Source organism: Diabrotica undecimpunctata, chromosome 4 (assembly GCF_040954645.1).
Source record: "Diabrotica undecimpunctata isolate CICGRU chromosome 4, icDiaUnde3, whole genome shotgun sequence".
Classification (NCBI taxonomy): Eukaryota; Metazoa; Arthropoda; class Insecta; order Coleoptera; family Chrysomelidae; genus Diabrotica; species Diabrotica undecimpunctata.
In genome coordinates this window covers 63,480,007-63,502,897 of record NC_092806.1, presented here as the reverse complement: position 1 = coordinate 63,502,897, position 22,891 = coordinate 63,480,007, and the positions used below count along the sequence as shown (strand labels likewise).

Genomic DNA, 22,891 nt, shown 5'->3' with positions numbered 1-22,891 from the left:
ACAAGAGACTGCTATGAGATTCTCAAATAAAACTAGAAATTCAACTACGTTGATCAAAATGCTACATCTGGTTGACTCTTCTCTATGCAGTTGAATCGTGGACTAAAACTTGAACAATAAAGAAATTGGAGGCCATTGAAATGTGGATCTACCGGAGAATCCTCAAGATGTCATGGACATCGTATACTTCAAACGAAAAAGTACTGTAGAGAATAGGCAGTGAAAGTGAAAGTTAGAAAAACAGCATATCTAGGCCATATACTGAGAAATAATAAGTATAAATATGCTCAACTAATATTGAAAGAAAAAATCGAGAGAGAGTAAGAGAGAGGAAAGAGAAATAGAAAGGAAAACACTATCGTGGCTATGAAATACCTCAGTTAATCCTACAAGGGAAGATCGAAGGTAGAAGAGGAGCCGGCCGCAAACAATTATCCTGGTTAAGAAATATTAAAGAATGGACAGGAATACACAATACAGGCGAGCTGTGTCACGCCGCCAAGAACAGAATTCTAGTAATGAGATAGTCGCCTACGCACTTTGGTATATGGCATGTTAAGAAGAAGAAGGCTAAGAAATATCAAACAATGGACAGGGTCAATTTAGGAAGAAGAAAGAAATTGCAATACAAAATAAGACAAAGCCCAGATAATTAATCTTTAATATTTTTGGATTCAGATATTGATAAAACGACTGGTGTAGTCCATATATACACGGAACAAGAGATAAACACATCACGAGAATAGAGGGGCGGTTTGAATCTTTGAAAGGCCAAAATTCAGTCATCATCAGGAAACAGTCTCGATGCCTTTTTTAAAAGAGATTTTGACGTAGCCAATATATCGAAGAAATGCGACATATATATATATATATATATATATATATATATATATATATATATATATATATATATATATATATATATATATATATATATATATATATATATATATATACATATATATATATATATAGGGATTCTACAGTATTCACTGCCTTCCCTCGCTCAACCGTTTCCATCTCTCTCTGTTGTTTTATTCTCCATCGTTTAGGCCTCTCTTACTCATGACGTCGTCTACTTCGTTCCTCCAGGATTTTCGATGTCGTCCTCTTTTCCTCCTTCCTATGGGGCTCCATTCGGTTATTCCCTTTATCCATCTGCTGTCGCTAGTTCTTCTTACATGTCCATACCACTTTAATCTTTTTTGTTCTATATATGTTAGTATGTCTGTTTCTATTGATGTTCTTTGCTTTATTTCGTCATTACTTCTCCTATCCATTCTTGTTACTCTGCAGCATCTTCGCAGTCATTCCATCTCTGTTGCTACTACCTTACTGCTGTTTTTCTTATTTATGATCCAATTTTTAGCCCCATATGTCATAATACTTCGCACTAATGTTTTATAAATCTGCGTTTTTGTCTTCATATTTAGGTGTCTATCCCACCATACTGAGTTAAGTTGTCGGATTGCTGTTCTTGTTTGTCCTAATCTTTGTGTAATTTCTTCCTCTGTTGTTGCCTTTTTATAAACCCCAGGTATTTGAATTTATCCTTTCCTTTGATTGTTACGTTGTCATCAATCTGTAGATCTTCTATGTCTTCTTCACTTGTAGATAGGTACTCTGTTTTCTTGTAGTTTCTTCATCATGTAGCTGAGGTCGTCTTGGTCTTGTGCAATCACTACCTGATCGTCTGCAAAGCTTAACGTATATAGGTATTCGTTCCGTACCGGTACTCCCATGCCTTCGCATTTTCTTTTCCATGTGGCTTTTTCTAAGTATATTTTGAATAGGGTTGGAGATGTGGAACAACCCTGCAGGAGCCCTTTTGTTGTGGTGAAGTCTCCTATGATTCTTGTTCCCATTTTAATGGACACTGTCCAAAGTGTCCATATATATATATATATATATATATATATATATATATATATATATATATATATATATATATATATATATATGTATATAGAAGATGATGCATGTAAAAGTGTGCATACGTACGTTGAGTACTTAAGTTGCTGTGCGTTAATCGCTCTTTTGGCTGGTGGTTTTCGTGTCTCGGTAAGTTAAATACGTCACCAACGGAGTTACCTTACTCTTAAAGAAGCTATGAAACCACAAAACTGGTTATCTAAAAAAAATCATAAAACAAAGGGGGAAGACGGTTAGTAAAAAAGATATACCATATTAAGCAAAAGTTAGTTTTGTATAGGAACTATTATTACTATAGTATAAATAACAGTAGGAATTAGAATCGCTAGATGTAAATTTAGAATGGAAAGAGAAGACACTCTAGGAAAGACCAAACAAATTGTAAAATAAACCCTTTACAAACTTGAGTTTGGTGCCAAATACCAAATACCAATGGCAATACAAAGGGCCAATTTTATATTTGTATTGATTTTACTATGCATTTTTTTTTTCATATAAGGCATACAAATAAGTGGGATGTCACAGAAAACAGCTCCCAAACAAGAATTGAAACAAATGAAGTAAACAGAAAAATTGAAAAAATTATTCTTACAAAATCTCAATACAAATCAAACAAGATAAAGCAAAGTATTAATTGACGTTTATTTCTTGAATGATAGACGAAGTTTACAAAATACGACATACATATCGAATTATCTTCTTCCAACTTTATTTCCTACTAATAAGTACTCTAACTCGCCTAAAGTATATTCAACTTCTACTGTACGGTTTTTCGGGTTCTTCTTATCTGGTATTTGAACAGTCACTTTATTGGTTTTGCAATTACCGTTTCTACTCGCTTGACTCCAAATGCTTCGCCAGAGTCTTAGTTTATCTTCTTCTTTGGTATTTTTTATTGTTTTATAAAACTCTAGTTTATCTAAAAATTATTGATATTATTCGTATTAGTTAATAAAATTTTCAGGTGATAAAATATTTCAAAGGTAAAAAAATCGGTATTAAAAATGGGTCTACAAGACCACGGGTAAAACCATGGTATAACCATGGGTAAAAGAGTAGAAAAATTATATGGAAGATGTTAACTTAAAAAATGGAAAAGAAAGAAAGAAAATGCATCCTATTTCAATAATTTATATAATGGCAAATAAATAATAATATAGACCGAGTTAGAAGTAAGGGATGAAAAAGAGGAAGCCAAAAACATTCTTACTTTTAGGAAATTTACCAAAGTTGTAAATCGGTTAAAATGAAAAAAAGCAGCATGGCTGAAAGAAACCAATAATCAGTTAATTAGTAACAGACAAGAAGAACTGGTGTGACGAATTTACGAAACCATTAAAGATATGTAGAGACAGAAAATATACATATTGACTGAAGAAAACTGTGTTCTAAACATGATCATTTCAGCCCAGAAAAACCAAAACAATAATTATCACCAAAGAACCTATCAGATGTTAAATAGAAATTAACTATTTAGGCATCACACTATCCACGGTGATGTAGAAGCAGAGGTAAAAACAAATACAGAAAGTCAAAAGAGAAGCAGGATATGTAAACTATATAACATGAAGGACAAACACATTAGGATAGAAACAAAGACAAGAATTTATAAAGCGACTATAAGACCAATACTGACATACACGGCAGAAACGACATCTAATAAATTAAAAACACAAAGGATGTTAAAGACAACAGAAATGAGAATATTAGGAAGAATCACACGAAACATACGAGGGACCAAAAGAGAAGTGACATAATCAGAATATAATGCAAGGTGGAAGAGATAGTCGAGAGGATACTGAATAAGAAAAAAGAATGAAAAAATAATACAAGCAGAATGAAAGACGATAATCTAGTCAAGATAGCTAGAGACAAATCGCCTTTCGGTAAAAGAAGCATGGCCGACCATGAAAAAATGGAGAGACAGTATAACCTGAATGCACAATACAAGAAAACAGAAACAGTAAGAATTGCACATAAAAAAGATAGAAGAAAAGGAAAAAAAAAAGAAAAAAACAAGTATTACTTATCCCTACAAAAACGACAATTACAGAGAAATTACACTATTAAATACCCTACACAAAATATTGTCGTAGCGGCAGCGTTCTTCAATTTAAAAGATTCTCATTTAATGCAGGAGTGTTATAATTGACCTGGGCAAATGACATTACAAAGAACTGGCTTAGGGAGACAATTAAAATGCTGGGCACTCTCTGGGAGTTTGACAGTGGTTGAATTCAACGACCTACTGGTGAGAACCGGGGTACTGGTCTTCATCTCTGAGCCAAAATTTATAGATACACAGATGATTAGGATGCCCTTTAGCATCTGAATTCAATGCTGAGGACACAGAACGTATCCCTGTTAAGCAGAAAAATAGAAAGGCTTTTTCTATAGATGAAGAATCCTACAGAAATCTGAAGGAAAAGAACTACAAAGCTTACCATGGACTTTCTAGGGTAAACTTAAGATATTTGCAAGCCAAGAAAAAACACCTAAGGGTCCTAATAGCGCTTAAGAGGACGTTTAATATTGCTCTTGTACAAGTGCATTGGATAAACTAAAACAAGGTCAAAGGTTAAGGGTTAAATGGAAAATTATTCTACAGTAGATCGCTGGAACTATGTGATTGCCATGAGAGGGTAGAGATACTACCGCTAATTAATTTCTATTTCATAGATCTGATGATAGATCAAGATCTGGGAAGGAAGAGGACCGAGAAAGATTATTCTGGGCTCTGCCTATCTTTCTTTAGAGGATCAAGTAGCGACACTGGCCAATGAAGTGGAGTAGCTAGCGAGACGTTGCAGGAAAACAGAGATGCTACTGCTTATCAGCTGCGACGCCAATGCACACCACAGGAACTGTGAGGGCACGAAAACCAACAAAAATAATTAATACAATTTATTATGACAAATGATTTGGACATATTAAATTTAGTTAAAAAACCAACTTTTATAATTAAAAGTAGAAAGGAAGTAATCGACATTACAATAGCCTTAAATTTCCTGAACAACTTTACATCAGAATGGCATGTATCTGAGGAGGACAGCTGCTCAGACCATATAAATATTAAATACATCTTAGAGAGGAAAGCAGCAAAAGTCACTTATCGGAACCCACGTTCAACTAACTGGGAGGCTTCTAAAAAAGTTTTAGACCAGCATCTCTTGTGGATGAGAAGAACGATAAATGACGCCACGGCTCTCGAAGAAATGACAGTGAATGATCTAAATGATGCTGTCATTTCAGTATTCCACGAAACCTACCCCCTAACTGAGAGTAGTAACATCAGGGATACGCCATGGTGGAATAAAAAACTGTTTATGTTGAGGAAAAGGACGAATTCAACAGAGCTAAAGTAACCGGGGAGTTGAGAGAAAACAGAACCATACGGACCAAATACTATTCAGCGATCAGGGAAGCTAAGAGAGACACATGGAGGAAGCACTGTAAAGAAATTGAATGATCTCAGGATTCTGCTAGTCTTCAAAAGGCGCTCTCAAACAAGAAAACACAACCAATTAACCCACTCATAAATGACAAGGGCGAGTATAAATACAGGAACAGACACTACCGAAGAGCTCTTTAGAGTGCACTTCTCTGGATCACCAATACTTGAATCACCAATTGACTCTAAATCAGTAGGCAACGATGCTCTGCAGATTTTCTCAAGAACTAACTGGCAGACAATGAAAAAGATTTTAAACTACGAAAAAGTAGCTTAGGTCACAATTACCAGAAATGGATGGTATATATCCAGGGTTACTACAAAAGGGACCGAAGCAGAATATACAATGTATTCAGAAGTAGTGTGGCTTTTGAGTATATACCTAAAGCATGAAGAGAGATTAGAGTAACTTTCATTCCTAAACCGAGGACAAGAGGATAGCAAAAAGCAAAGTCTTTAAGATCAATAAGTCATTCCTACATACAGCATTAGAGAAACTACTCAACAGATATCTTGGGGATGAAATATTGGTACACACTTCAATACATCAAGAACAACATGCCTATAAAACAGGTGATTCAACCCAGACAGCACTCCACAGACTCGTAGAAAAAGTTACGAAAACAATTGGAAACTAATAGGTGGTGCTGGGAGCTTTTTTGGATACAGAAGGGGCTTTCGACACTACTTCGATAACATCCAGAACTAATGCTCTGAGGCTAAATATAAGTCCCCACAAATCTACCATCCTTGCCTTCACAAGCAGACGGAAACGAGGGGGATTATGTCCTCTAAAGCTGCAGGGGCAAGAAATTCAGCCAAAGGAAGAGATAAACTATCTCGCGCTCATACTAGACTCGAAACACTTATGAAGGTCAGGCGTATGTATAGGAATAAATAGTGATTAAAACCGGACATGGTGCACTTAGTGTATACCATGGTGATCAATCCATCAATTACCTATGCAGCGACGATGTGGTAGACTAAGACACTTTAAATAGCTGCAAAAGCCCAACTCAGCAGATCGCAAACACTTGTGTGTATGGGGATAATTACTCCACGCGTACTACTTCAAAAGCAGCTATGGAGGCCTTACTGTGCCCTCCTTCCTTGCATTTGATAATACAAGGAGAAACAAGGTTGGGAGACAACAGAATAAAACAATTACTAAAACTTTGCAATGAAGGAACAGGGCATATTAGTATCATAAAGACTGTGACGAAGGACATTTTTTATGAGAAACTAGATCAAATGACAAAAAATACAATTTTAAGAATTCATGTAGGGTATCTATTCCAGACAGGAATGTACGAAGAAACAAAGAGTACTATATCCAACAGGGTAAGATCTGGTATATAGATAGATCCAAAACTACAAAGGGTGTGGAGGTAGGGATATACTCCAATAATTCAAGAATTAGCGAAAGCTTTGCCTTGGGGTTGAACGGTACCGTTTTTTAAGCGGAGATTTATGCGATACTGGAATATGCAAAAGGAAATAATGAGAGAGCTCTTGATAAAGAGCAGATCTGTATATTATCCGACAGTCAAGCGGCACTGAAGGCACTGGCGTATCAAGAACTGACGTGTCTAAGCTAGTGGAGGACTGCATCAAAGAACTGTTGAGCTTGTATGGGTATTAGGAGATCATGACATCTAAGGCAACGAAAAAGCAGATGAACTTGCAAAAAGATTATCGAACTAATCCCTGTAGAGGCTGGATCAGACATATTTATGAGCGTTATTGAAAGAAAATCCCAAAACAAACATGAAAAAATCTGTAGGAAATCTGGTCCATGTAGAAAAAGAACAGAGAATATGCTTCACACGGGCAGGAACAGACTGAGAGCAGTAACAGGAATGTTGACCGGACATGCACCAGTAAAAGAATTTTTAAATAAAATAGGCATTTACAATAAAAACTTTAACTGCATACTCTGTTACAAAAAACTAAAAACTGTAAAATATGTATTATGCGATTGAGAGATCACAAAACCACAAAAGGCAAAAACTATATGGGTAACCAAGAGGAGACTCTGGTATATTTAGGACACACCAAGCAAAAGACGTATACAAACTTCTACAGAGTACAAAAATATTAGACTGGATGTAGAAAATAACAATGAGCAGAAAATACAATAAGCTTCAGCTTGAGTGATAACCGAAATTTTTTGGAGTAGACGGGCCGAGGAAAAAGAAGTAAAGTTTATCAAATTTCAAACTTAGTTGGTCGTTCAGGATGTCAAACAAAATACCTTATTTTATTTGAATATTTGTTAGAAATGAAATAAAATTATTAAATATTTGTTAGAAAACAGTGAAAATGCTGTTTGAAACACAAACAGCATATTTATTATTTTATAAAGTCATAAAATATAGAATGTTTTATTTAAAACTACTGACTTAAGTAAAATAATATAACATATAGAGGATCTAAATTAAAATAACAAAGTTTACGACAATTTGCAGACATCTAGAGTTATTCATAAATCTACTTGGAATAGTCTGTATAGATATTTCTACTGTAGTAATCTTCTTTAGAAAAGTAACTAATAAAAAAATATATAAAGCTAAAACTTTTATTTAAAAAAATTATCTTTTATATGCAAAATAACATAGAATATCTTAATTTAGTAAATTATTTCACTAAAATGGTTTTATCACAAGATAATACAACTTCGATACAAGCAGCTAAAGCTCTCGTAGAATTTCTGCCCATTTGTATGGGAGATTCCCTTACACTGGAAAGTTTTATTCAGCGTTCCGATAAATACTATCGTACCTAAGGACAAACAACAGAAAATACCTTCAATGATATTTTATGTAATGTTATTTCTTCACAAATATAAGGTGATGTTTTAAACTTTGTGATAAAAATCCTAAATTATCACCAAACTTCATTATTTACCTGGAATATCAACAACTTGTCGCTAAATACAAAAAAAACGTCTAAAACCAAAAGCCAATAAAGATGGCCCGGCTATTACTCAGCCTCAAACAAAATTTTTTCAGGGACTGATCTCTGGAAACCTGCCAAATAAAAATTATAGAAAAGTTGAGCCAGTAAGACCTTTAGTAATAAATGAACCGAACGTGTTTTCAATCAACTAGTTCATCCAATTCTTAAAAGCAATTCACCTAGGAATACAGACCACTTTGTGACAAAAATAGCATTGGAGTTTGCATTAAATTCTTTAATGAATACTTCTTCTGGTTATGAGCGTACTGCTTATTACTCTATTTCCATTAACAACATTAGATATGCGGATGAAACTGTCATTTTAGCCGAAAATATTGAATATCTTTAAATACTGATGACCAGAATAGCGGAGTATGGAAAATAGTACGGTCTAACAATGAACGTCAGGAAGAAAAAATTTATAAGAATATCGAAAACTCAAAGAAATAACGAAAATCTTCTACAAACGGAAACAATGTCGAAAGAGAGGACAAATATGCATATCTTGGAACAGTGATTAATTTCACAAATAATTACTTCCAGAAAATCAAAATAAGAACAGAAGAGGCTAGATCAAAGGCTTGTTGCTTAAAATATCGTGGACAAAATACGTCACAAAAAAGTTGTCAAGATGGGTCAATAAAGTAATGGACATTTTAAATATAATCACAACAAGAAAATTGGAATATTTCGGACATATTACACGTGGAGAGAGATATAAGCTGCTCCAACTAATTATGCAGGGAAGGATCCAAGGAACGAGAAGTATAGAGAGACGTGGAATACCTTGGCTGAGCAAACTGAAAGAATGGTACGGATGTACATCAAATAAACTTTCTAGAGTTAGCAGGTAGAGCAGCGATTCCCAAACTATTTTTTCCTTTTAAAAAATTATTTTTTAATGAATCTCCAAACCATAAAGCACTAAACTAATAGCAAAATCAGTTATATGTATATTGTTTAATAATACAGTAAAACCTCGATATAACGGACCTCTATTTAACGGACTTCGGATAAAACGGACAAAAAATAAAAACAAAAAAAAAATAAAAAATAAAAACCTACTGTTAATATACATGCTTAACCCGTCCCATACCACTGTATTTTACAAATAATTTCAGCAAAATCTAGCATAAGAGTCATTTCTAATAGTAATATGTATATATTTTTTTGCTGAAAAATAAATTTGTTAGAGAAACATAAAAAATACACACATGAGATATAAATTTGCACATCTGTAGGCAAGAGACAGAAAGTGAGATTATCACATATCATTAGGGGATTTTTTGATATAATAACACGTAGGTTTTTATGATTATATGGGTGTTGCTAAACTAACACATTTAGTGTACGCCAGTAAGTAAGTTAAAATTTTCGCAATCCTACCCTTTAAATATGGACAAACGGAAAAGAATCAATATAAAAATCAATCAAAAACTAGATATTATACAAAAGTTGGAGTCTTAAACATCTGTGTCTCATATATGTGATCAATATGGTATAAAAAAGCAAACTATTTCGGACATAAAAAAAACAAAAACAAAATAAATAAATTTGCATTCATGTGTGGTATAGAAGAGAACAGCAATCTCAGAAAACGAATGAAATTGGCTCGTAAAACTTCACTGGAAGAAGCAATCTTAAAATGGTACTTTCAACAACTTTCTAGAGGGGTCCCAGTCCAGGTACTCGATTTGAAATCTGATGCAATTAAACTAGCAAATCATATGGACATACCATTCAGAGCAAGTGATGGATGGCTCTAGCGCTTTCGCAAAAAGCACGGAATCATGAATAAAATAATTTACGGCAAAGCTTCAACTGCCCCAAAAGAAGAAATAGAACCTTTGTTAAAAATTAATAGAACATTATAAGTAACGAAATGCGATTAGAATCTCAGATTTACAATATGTACTGACGAAACTGGTTTGTTATGGCGTACTTTGCCTGAAAGCACACAAGCCTCCAAATATGAAAAATCTAATTCTGGAAGAAAAATCAGCAAGAAGAGGATCTCGGCTTTGTGCATACGCCGATGGATCGCATAGATTGACTCCTGTAATGGTTGGCAAATCTCGTAAACCTAACAACTTTAGCTGTATGTTTTTGTCAAAACATACAACATTGCTTATTCAGCAAATGGATCAGGGAATAATTTTGGCAACCGAACGAATATATCGCAGAAAGTTTTTAGAGGATGTAATAGTTATATTGATCGATGGAAATAATGTAGAAGATACAAGAGAGCAGCGTACCTTGTAAATTACAATTTAAAGTCACCAATTTTTAATTGTGCTGCAGCATGAGAGGAGGTGAAAGAGCAAACAATGAAACATGGTTGAAAGGATTTGTTTGATGGCCTAGATGCATACACAGATTTAGAAGGGTTGGAAGTTACTGATTTCTGTAGGACAATACATAATAATGTCAGAGAACATATAGCTAAGGAAGGTATAACACCATGACTGAAAGTGAAATAGTAGATGAAGTATTGAACCTAAAAATGAGGATAGAAGTGATGATACCGAAGAAGGTGACAAAACAAGACTACTAAAAATGAAGTTATCAGAGGTAAGATCGCATCTCGATCTTACCTACCTACGATCTAATAAAAGTTATTGATTATTCATCAGATAAAGAACTTCAACTGTGTTCTACCCATTTTCGTAATTTTAGAGAGTTGATCATAAAAAAACAGCAAACATCGAAAGTGCAAACGAAACCTGATTTCTTTTTCAAAACAGGATTACCGACAGCAAGCGCGTCGATATCAACAGCAACGTCACTTCACGACGAATGTCCGAATTCAATTAAATAGAATTTTGTTTGTATTTTAAATTTTTTATATACATCTAAAAACGTACATATTTAAAGAAAAAGTTTTTTCGATTTATTTTAAACATATTTTTATATAACGGACTTTTGGCTTTAACGGACACCCCGTCCCCCCAACTAGTCCGTTATATCGAGGTTTTACTGTAATATACATATAACTGGTACATTATAATAATTATTTTTGTAAAAAAATCATACAACGTATGGGTAAGTAGTCGGTTAGTAAGTAAAAATTAATTAGCATTAAGAGTAATGTTAGGCTTGATAAAAGAAAGTTAAATTCTCATATCTAGTTCGGCATATAGTATATTAAGGTATTTTATTTTTTAAGTTGTATATGCTGAAATTCCCGATTCACACAAGTACGTTGTTGGGAACAGCAGAAGAACATGCAAAGCTTCTGTGTTCTGTGGCAAGTACGACTAGACGGCAATCGTGTAACCCTGTTTTTTATTGTTGTTGTTCATCTTTTTCATTTATTTCCTTATGGATTTGTGTAAATTGAGGTAGAAATTTAAGAGAATGAATATGATGTTTTTTGTACAATAAGATAATATTTTGATATACCGAACCAAGGCATAAAATTATATGCACTCTAAATTTAAATATCTGACCATTAATAAGAGAAATAAATAAAAAAAATTGCTTAGGAGAGAGGAAAATACGTTGAACTTAAATACTTACGAATATCAGGTGTTTTTTTAATTTCAAGTATGCTTTTAACAGAATCTTTGTCAGACGAGTCAAACTTAAATGTAGTTTGGGTCTCTTGCCATTTTAGAATCTGTGAATTGATGTAAGTAACGCTAAAAGGTTCATCCACCTTTCCTGATTTTTTACTGGTATTATTAACTCTCAAATTTCGTTCGGTTAAGTCAGTGGTGTCATAATGATGATATCGTTGCTTTTTTCCAGATATCTTTCCTTCATTAACAGTTTTGTAAAGATTATTCGAAAAATCGTTAATAAAGTGTTTTAACTCTTCGTCTTTTGGCTTTTCTTTGGATTTTTTTAAGTTATTTAATGTCACTTCCATAACTGATATTATCTTATTTTTTAAATCAATACCTGTAAAAGAAAAAAAATGTAAGTAAGTAATTATTAAAAATTGTTAGAAGACTAAATGAAATGGTAGACGAAGGGTGGACGGTAAATTATAATAAGAAATAACCAAAGAATGAAAGACTTAAGACTAACTAAAAAAAAAAACAATGTAAAAATGTAATAAAAACTACCATTTAATTTATAATTAGGCGATCAGAATTCTTCGGCTTTTACCCACACAAAAATATATCCACACATATAATTAAAAAGACAAACCAAACAACAAAAATGTGTGGCTGTGAATCTGTATTCTTGTTGCATGTCTAACTTAAATATATTTAAATGGGGTTAAGCCACAATTCATTTTAGTAATATAATAGCAATTATAAACAATCATTTTATATTTCTCCTGACTTTTCGATTTCCAGTCCAGAAATCGTTTTCAAAAAGAAAAAACTTTAAATTAAAATCAGAAGGTTAGCTGTTAGGTACCTGTTATTGTTTATTCGTTGGCGCTCTTTGACCAAATTTGACAAGCAACAAAAGGCTCGATCTTGCAGGCAGATATCCAGCCACATTTTGAGTTAAAAATTCTGAGATTGGTGTTGCACCTCGGGGTCGATATCAAATTCTGATTTGTTGCGTGTCTTTGTGTTGTGTGCTTGTGTGCTTGTGTATTGTGTGTATTAGTAATCAGAGTCTGCTACATTCTCCTGATTATATTAAAAGATTATTAGAATTTTGTTAAAATGAATGTATAACTGCCAAAGTTGTTAACGGGGTTATGTCATTTCACAAAATGGAAAAATTGAAAATTGACGCATTTGGCCGTTGTGTTATGGGCAACAGCCATGCTTTTGCTAAAACGACATAAGGGTGGATTTTTGCCCTGTAAAACTTCAAATTCTGATTATTATATGTGTTATACATTATTAATATGTACTATAAGCGTTTGTGAGAAAGTATGTGTGTTGTGTATTGCATAAGTATTTTATATGATTGCGCTATTTGGATATATTCTTGTTGTTGACTTCTTCTTTCAGTATTGGCAACCAAAGACCATTCTGCTGATGGGTTTACAACACATTTTTCTTTATTAGGTAAGATGAGAACTGCTTCGTGGATTTTTTATGTCTTGTTTTTTCATGTATATTAATGCGTCTTTCCATTGTACTCTGTGCTCATTGTATCAGACATATTTGCAAATCTGCCATATATCAAAGTCGCTATTTTTAATATATGTTTCATGCTGATTTATCCTGACACTTAAAGATTTGAGGTTTTTTTCAGTAAAACAAAAATATGTTTTGAATGTGAAAGTCTATGGAGGAGCCAAGTATCAAATCATCATCGATTCAAAACAAACTTGTCTTATATTATTTAAAAACTGAATTATAAAGGGGTAGATAATATGACATTCAAGTGTGTATAATATATAATATAATAACATTCTAATACACGAAAAGTTGACACGGTTGAAATGGACTACCTAAGAAGAGCTTGTCGTATATCAAGAGTAGAACGTATACCTAATTCTGAAATTAGAAGAAAAACAGATAGAGTACATACAACTTCTGAAAGAATAGAAACTAGACAGTTAATATGGTATGGACACGTACAGAGGATGGACGACAACAGATGGCCAAAAAGAGCTATGGAATACAATCCAAGTAATAGAAGGAAACGAGGAAGACCAGCCAAGTCTTGGATACAAGGTGTTATGGAAACCATGAAAGACAGAGCCATTGATGAAGACACCTGGAGAGATGGAAAAAGATGGCGATCGAAATGCGGGAAGCGGCAGAAGCTGTAGGATCCCCGCTTATATATATATATATACACGAATGGTACAGATGGAGATAGGGCAAGATACCTTCTTCATCTAAACGACTAGAGGCTGTTCACAAAAATAGTTGCGTCCCCTATTGTAATATGGAGTCTAGTACTGGATCATGTTCTGTGTTCTTTGACAAAACTAGATTTATCCTGGCAAGGATACGCCGATAAAATCATCATAAACTAAAATCAACTTAATAGCGTTTACAAAGAAAAGTAAACTCAACTTTAAAATCATCACCATAAATGGGAATGCAATTGAGTGAAAAGCAGGCATTAAATATATAGACTTTATTCTTTTTCTTCGTGTGCTTTATCCTTTAAGGACATTGGCGATCATAACGGCCCATTGTAGTTTGTCTTCAGCTCGTCTTAAGAGTTCTATTTTTATTTTTCCACTCCACTGTTTTAAAATTTTCAACATGGACGTGAGTCGTCTCCCTGGTCCTCTTTTTCCTTAAACTTTTCCTTGTATAACTAATCGCATCAACTCATATTTTATATTTCATATTATGTGACCAAAGTAATTTTTCTTTTATTTAGTGTTGAGTATTTCTTTTTCTTTATTCATATTTCTATGCTTCCGTGTTTGTTACGTGTTGTGTCCATGATATTTTTCACATTCTTTGAAACCACCACATTTCAACGCTGGCCAGTCTTTTTTCAGTTACTTCTGTAATTGTCCAGGCTTCCACTCCATATAAAATGGCAGAAAATACGTAGCATCTCAATACTCTAGTTCTAACTTCTATTGGCAGTTTTCTATTGCATTATACTGCTTTCATCTTATTGAAAAAACTTCTGGCTATCTTAATTTGTCATTTTATTTCAAGCTGCGGTCCCATTTTTCATTTAGCTCACATCCCAAGTAATTGTATCTAGATACTTTCTCTAAATATTTTTATTTAAACGTAGATTGTTTCATCTTTAATCTTGTTCTTACTAACAATCATGATTTTTGTTTTTTCCAATAATCTCCAATATCTAACAGGAGAGTTACTGCTATATTTAATCTTAGTCTATCTTATGCTACAACCGTTCTCTTAGATTCAAATAATTTTGTCATACATAACATTTGCACCGAACTCATGTAGAAAAAAGTAAAAAAAAATTCTTCTATAAATGGATTCAATAGTACCTTAATACGTTATCAATTAAACTATTATCAATCTTATTCCCAGTTAATATTATGACACCTCAAACTTGGACAATATCTATTCCACACATTAAACTCGGTCTGTCTGTTTTCAATAAAAAAAAAACAAACCATCCTTCCTCCCAATAATATCACATTATAAAGATTATTAATTACTTTTTATATACTGACGCATCCAAAACCCTAGAAAGCTTAGGAACTGCCGTTATAGATTCTGATCAACATCACAAATTCAAATTGCCATGATTGAATAATATTTACAAGGCCGAGATTATTTAGGCCATTCTATTGCAAGTTTTCCAATGCCAGTGAAAACTGAATTAGGTATTTTACATCAAAAAACACCAGCATCGTAAGACTTCAGGTCCCATTGCGTGTAGGTATTCTAGGAAACAAACAAGCAGATTCCTATGCTAGAGCCGCAGCAAACACCAAAAAGTAAACAATAAAGTCAACAGCAATATTATAGCAGTGATTAAATCCAAAATCCAGAGTTAGTGGCAAAGTGAAAGGGATAACTCTCAATTTAAATTAAACGAAATTTAAACTATCTATAAAAACATAGAGCAAAAATCGGGCCAACTAGGTTAGAATTTATGGATTACGTTTAGATCGCGTACGAATAACACACGCATATATGTGATGAATATAAGATAACTCTAATTTTAAAACTTATTAAACCGTGCAAAATTTATTAAAGCAAAATCTAACAATTATCTTTTCGGCTATCTAAAGACCATGTTGGAAAACCAACTATATTTTGTCACTACTCCAATTTATGCCAACACCAGCCCTGTGGCGTGCAACATCTGCATTTCAAATATTACCAGTTATGAGTTAAAAAAGGCCAGACGATCGTCAGCATACCTGACATCACTTCAGCTCGCACACCACTTTCAGGTAGTAGTCAGTACCTGTAATTGCATTCAAAGACCTTATGATATTCAAGTGGTAAAATCGCAGTTCGCAAAGACATTGTTCTCTCTCTCTCTCTCTCTCTCTTTATCTCTCGTTCTGCGAAGGCTTAAGAACGTCAAGTGGATTCTTAAGCATTTACAAATGTTATAACAGACCTAGGTGGAACAAACAATCTTTAAACTTCCAAACTTCGTAAGGCTCCCATAACCAAATGTTATATTGTTGTGTTTATCTGTATAGTCTCTCGAGCCTGTTATCTCAAAGTCTCACCACAGAATCATTTTTTCTCACCCTCAAAGATTTCATCAGTAGACCAGTGGCAATCCCTCTGTCATATTTTCTGATAATGCAACCAACTTTTTTGGCTCCAACAATAAATTGAGAGAATTTGCACAATTCTTGACGAACCAATGCACTTCAAATTTAACAAAAGATTTTCTGGCTTCTCCTAAGATTACATGAAAATTTATACCTCCTCACTCACCACATTATGATGGGATCTGAAAAAGTGCAAAATACCATCTTATCAGGCCTATTGGCAACACAATGCTCAAATTTGAAGAATTCTCTACTGTTTTAGCACATATAGAGGCTGTTCTCAATTCGCGTCTTCTCTGTGTTATGTCCAGTCAGCCCGTAAATCTCTTTGTACTCACACCTGATTACCTTTTAATTAACAAACCACTCATCTCTTTCCCAGAAACTGATGTACTTAGTGAAATTTTTTCCTCTAGACTAAATCTCTGGGAAAATCGCAAAAAAACTTTTATAGAAAAGATGGAGTACACATTACTTGAATAGGTTACAAAACTGTCCTAAATGGCTCACCACAAATAATGATATTACAGTGGATAATCTTGTCTTGTGGAAGAAAGATAAGGCTTCCATGGCAGTAAGAAAGGATGGAACTTTCACACGTCCTATCACAAAATTGTGTCCATTGTCAGAAGAGTATTCTGTGTAAGTATTAGGTAAACGTTACATTGTATTGTAAAATGTGTTGATTGGCTACTTGGTATAATATTTTCTAGGAAATCAGTAAAATCACCCATGTATTCTTATGTTTGGTTGATAGTTTATTGTTAAGTGTGCTCTAGAATTAGTAATAGAGTAGAATTCATTTTCGGTTAATCTATTAACTTTGGTCTTGTTATTCTCTCTTGTTATGTTGTTAATTATTTTATTATTTAAAACAATACTTCAAGACCCGGGATTATGTTGGAAAACCTACTATATTTTGTCACTACTTCAATTTAAGATAGCACCAACCCTCTGGCTTCATCATCATCATCAACCTGTATGCGTCCACTGCTGTGCATAGGTCTTACTCAGCTCTTTCCATCTGTCTCTGTCTTGTGCGGCTTGCATCCAGTTACTGATAACACGCTTCAGGCCGTCAGTCTATCTCGTTGATGGGCGTCCACTGTTCGGTATTGCTTCTTGACTTGGTCTCCACTCTAAAATACGTTTTGTCTAATAATCCGGTGACGTGTCCTGTCCAATTTCATTTTAACGACGCGATTTTTTCAATGACGTCTGTTGTTTTTGTTCTACGACGTATTTTTTATTTGAGATCTGGCGCTCCATAGCCATCTGAGTCACGCGAATCTTATAACTGTGGCTTGCATTTCAAATATTATCTGTTATGAGTTAAAAGGCCAGACAATCGTCAGTATACTCCTGTAGCCCGTACACCCCTTTTAGGAAGTAGTCACTACCTGTAATTGTATTCAAAGACAGTCACCTTATGATATTCAAGTCACACCAGAGAGAAAACAAAACACCTGAGAGAAAACACTTCAAAAAACAACAACAACGCACAATGAAGACAGTTCGTAGCTCATAACACTCGTGGACAATCACTAAATACAACGTGGGCCCAGTTGCCTTAAGAGGACAAACTCTATATTGTCATATTGTCTCATATTTGTATATATTTTTCAATGTTATAATATAGATATTGTACTAATTAGTATGATTTTTGTTTCAGGGCTACCTACAAAAAAAATTAAAAAACACAAAAAACGGCCTCGGTCACCAAAAAAATCAAAAAATACTAACAAAAACCAGCGAAAGCCAACAAAAAAAAAACTAACAAAAAACACCAAAAACCCAGGCACGTAGGGCCCAACCCCTTGAGCACCAAGTCGCCGAACTGAGCCTTGCTCAGAGCGGAGACTTGAGGCCCAAGTAAGCAATTTTAGTTGGCGAATAAGCCACATTAAGATAACAGGAATATAGCGACAATGCGACCCCCACATGAAGAGCATTTGGCTGATAGTTGTGCCCCTTTCATCAGAGTACTATAGGGGGAAAAGGGATGGTCTGGAGCATTGGAGCGTGGTGGAGTAACTCCTGTCTGAATTATTATGGGTGTTCATGTCTCACAGGCTGGGTTTAATTAAATCGCTTGCTTGCTTACATATTCAAGTGACAAAGCCGCTCAAGACGTTGTTTTCTCTCTTTCTCACTCTCTCTCTCTCTCTCTCTCTCTCTCTCCAGTTCTGTACTAGAGCAAAGTGAAATTAAATAATTATTTAGTATTGCAAATTTTATTAATTAGTACATATTTTCCTTTAGACCATATTAGATGAAAAGTTTAAGATAAACAATATTGTCCATTTCCTTAAAGAAACTTACCTTTTTCATATATTGTAGATTAATTAAGTAACTGTATCTAGTGTAAAATGTCGCTAATAACCATTAGTAGCTGATGCGATTGATACTAAATAATAAAAAATAATAATCATAAAATATTATAGATTACCTGGTTTTAAAAGATCTTCTCCCCATTTCCATAAACTGGCACTGTTAAGTACATCTTCTTCAGCAGGTAGTTTATCATTTAAAAGTTTTCCGTGATGAACAGAAACAGGGTTGACAATGAATTTGGGATTAGGTAAATCACCAGATTTATTAAATGTGTTAACATAATACTGTTTCGTTTTGTTGGCAGTAGTAGCAGGAACACTTGCTTCTATTTTAATTTGTTGACTACCGTTACCGGCTACTTTACCAATATGTGTCACTAATTTGGTGACTATCCTCCTAAAGTAATCTTTTGGCACTGCTTTTTGCTCTTGTGCAGCTATTCTTTCTTCTAAAGTACGAATTTTTTCAGTTAGGTGTTTAAAATAATGTTGGCACTGCTGATGGTCTCCCTCTCTACTCTGTTTTCTTTTAGAATATTCCGCATTTGCATTATGTTTTCTATTTAATAACTCTTCGGGATATTTTATTGGTTCGGTAGCAAAAGGTTTTTTTTGAGAATCTGATACAAGGCCTACAATAGCACAATTTCGACAAACACAGGGGGTATCTTCTTTTTCATTACTATCAGTTTTTGATCGATGTTTGCAGTCAAAGTATGAGTGAAGTTCCTTATAGATTTTGGGAGTAGTATATACTTGATGAATTTGATCCTTTTCTATTTCTGATAAACTAGCCTCTTTAAAAGGTGGTTTTTGTAATTGATCTCCTATGGGACTACAATAGTTGTAGACTTTTCTGCAGCTTGGTGGAGATTGATTTGAAGTTCTGCAGCTATCACCTGCGGATTTTTGTTCATTAGTCGAAGGTAACAGATCTTGATTTAAATTCATAGAAGCAATAAACTGCTTGACTTGATTACCCGACATTACTTTCTTTTCTCTAGTGAACTCTTTGTTATTACCCGGTTTTATAACAGTAACGTCCAAAAATGTGTCAGCGTATTTTTCTGGAAAATTTATAATTTGTTTAACCTCGTCATCCATTTCCAATTCAAGTAACAGTTGGTTGTTTTTCTCTATAGCATTATCAGCTTCTGTGGGATATTTATTTTGCATTATGTTAAATATAAGGACATTTTTAGACTAGTTTAGATAATAACCATTGTAATTTTGAATAAAAGATAAAAATATAATGTCAGGAAATGTTTTGACAACTTAAAACAAAATTATTTAAATTTAATATCAAAATTGTCAAACAGTTGTCAAATAGACAAATAAAAATGTCTTGCGAAATTGTAGAAATTATAGGTAATTTAAAATATATTTATTCGCAGGTTTTAAAAAGGTTCTTTTTAGGCACTGGTGACTACGAAACTTACGAAAAAATCAGCAAAAACCAATCAAATTTTGCTACAGTTATAGCTTCAGAGCTGGTTTCAGATATCATTGATAATGCTCTGGGTATAGTAGAGGACAAAGATCATCAAAGGATGAATACAGCTGGTGACATATTTGAAAATTTATCTAACAAATTTCAAGGACTAGTTATAACAGAAGAACATAAATACATGGAAGGTGTCCCCGCAGCATCATCTAAACTACTCTATGAAGGAATTGGAGATCAGTTGCAACATGAGCAAGAATTAGAGAAAAATACCGTGATTAAGCATCCACCTGTCGAAAAAAAGAATCGACTTAGCGATCTTGTTAAAAACTCAAAGCAGTTATTAACAAAAATCATGCATACTGAAAGTAAAGCAGAACTGCGTGATGCAAAGTCTGAAAAAGTCGTCAAAGTTGTGGATCTAGATGCAGCGGATTCTCCATATAAGGTTAAGCGGAGTGTTAAACCTGAAGACGTACTGTTACCAGGAAAGTATTTTCTTTTATTTTAATTTTTTTTCCTATTTTATTCATCTATAAAACTCTAATTTATTAAGGAATACACTTAGTATTCAAGTAAAATATTCATACCAAATGTCGGAAAGAATAAAAGCTTTTATTATTTTTATATATATTTATTTTTTATTATATTCTTCTATAATAGTATCTAGGGAGGAAGATTCTCTATCCACGATATATTTAGTCTTGTTTTGTCCTCTGGTTAGTTGAAAAGTTCTCTTATTAGCTAGTTGTTTTGTTCAGTGAATCGTCTTTTTATGTTTGCATTAATTGCGATAACTTTTGATACATATGCTTACACAGCTTTATACTTTAGTACAAATAGGTTTGAGTCACATCGTATAAATAATTATGTCGTTTTTATTTTTAAGCCAACTTATATTGTTAATTTTTAACTCTAGTTGCCGCCTTTTTGCTTTTATATGTATTCCCACGAGAAATATGGGATACAGAAGTAATGGTAGACTAGTGGAAAATATCCGTAATTTGTCCTATATAAGAAAACGGATTCTTAAAAGGATTACGTAATAAGTAATATCGTTTATAAACGAACAAAGTATACACGTTTGACATAAATCAAATTTTTAATGTTTTATGAGAAGATAAATTCTTATTTATTAGATATTGATATGTTGTTAGTGAAAAATTGGAGATAGGTAGCTGTTTTTGTAATAAACTCCATTAAGTGAACGTAGTGGCATTTACTTTGACCTTAGTCAAAGACGGTTTTTAGCTGCCTTGTAGTATGTTGAGATGCTACTGTTATTTTGAGAGACTGCAATTTGTATGTGAATGATCAGGTGAGGAAACGAAGCATTAAACCTATCAATTTTCCGCATGTATATGAATCGCTGTGAAACTTTTTACATTTAATTCAGAAATGGGTTTAAATTGGTTATTCGGGGGTTTTCGAGGTCGCTAAATACAAATATGGTAACGAAGATGGTCCTTGGGCTATATAGAGTGCAGAGTGGACCTCGTCTCTTAAAGTATGTTAATTTCATTCTAAATCACTCGATAGTCAAAAACTCGTGAGTTTTTAAGGTCGCTGAATACAAATATGGTAACAACCATGGTCGTTGAGCTGCCTAATGCTCAGAATGGACATTGTCCCCGGGAGTTTATGTTATTTTTATTCGAAATCAGTCAAAAGTAATTACTTGGGAGGGTTTTTGGAGGTCGATAAGCTACCTGGAGCTCAGTGTAGACCTCGTATCCTGGAGTTTTATGCTATTTTTATTCGAAATTAGTCAAAATTTATTACTCGGGGACTTTTTAGGGTTGTTGAACACTAAAATTTTGACGGTGACTATCTCCAAGGTATCTGGTGCCCAGTGTAGACCTTGTCTCCTGAAGTTTTTAGTTAATTTGTTATTTAAGATTTGTATGAAAATGTGGTATCAAATAAGAGTTAAAACATGATTTCTTGAATATAAACACAAAAATTGTTTTTACTAAATAAAAAAAGATGAATAGCAGTTACTCATATCATTCAAATTTATCTCTTCCTCATCTTTTTCTTTACCAGATAGGTAATTGATTTTCTTCATAGTTCTCCATATTCGTGCAATATTCGCTTAACACAATTTTTAGGTGCCAAATTACAAACCAAGCCATTCTTTCTACATCCACATTTTATATAAAAAACAGTTATTTTCATAATAATTTGAAATAAAGCGAGGAGAAAAAAATGAATTTTAATTATGTAACCTACGGAATATCTGTACAGTAGTACGTATGAGAGAATAACTATAAGAGCACATGTAAAAGTAAAGGGCAGAAGTGCTACATCAGGAGAAATTATAAGATGTATCACCTCTCTGTAAACAATATAAACTTGATTCAGACTTGAAACAAGTTTGATATATCAAAAAATAAGGTTTGCTTATATATATATATAAATATATATATATATATATATATATATATATATATAAGGTTTGCTTCAAGTTTGCCATGTCAACTGTACACACTATATATATATATATATATATATATATATATATATATATATATATATATATATATATATATATAACCTAACCTAACCTAACCTAACCTTATATATATATATATATATATATATATATATATATATATATATATATATATATATATATCTTCTTCTTTTTTGGGTGCCGTGTCCGT

General features: G+C 33.4%; 1 protein-coding gene across 1 annotated transcript; it reads right to left on the bottom strand.

The window, feature by feature from the left end:
* Positions 1 to 2,555: 2,555 nt before the first annotated feature.
* On the bottom strand, positions 2,556 to 20,076 carry LOC140438259 (uncharacterized). Its single transcript, XM_072527953.1, has 3 exons — positions 18,898 to 20,076; positions 11,861 to 12,244; positions 2,556 to 2,851 (listed from the first exon to the last, which is right to left on the bottom strand). Exons 1-3 carry the CDS (start codon positions 19,955 to 19,957, stop codon positions 2,625 to 2,627), a joined length of 1,671 nt encoding a protein of 556 aa, XP_072384054.1. The 5' UTR covers positions 19,958 to 20,076; the 3' UTR covers positions 2,556 to 2,624.
* Positions 20,077 to 22,891: the final 2,815 nt, after the last annotated feature.

Excerpts from the sequence above, each read along its gene's own strand:
- LOC140438259 (XM_072527953.1), bottom strand. The coding sequence starts at position 19,957 with ATGCAAAATAAATATCCCACAGAAGCTGATAATGCTATAGAGAAAAAC. Across the intron at positions 12,245-18,897 it reads AGAAGATCTTTTAAAACCAG|GTATTGATTTAAAAAATAAG; the intron begins GTAATCTATAAT and ends TTTCTTTTACAG. Across the intron at positions 2,852-11,860 it reads TAAAAAAACACCTGATATTC|ATAAACTAGAGTTTTATAAA; the intron begins GTAAGTATTTAA and ends AATAATTTTTAG.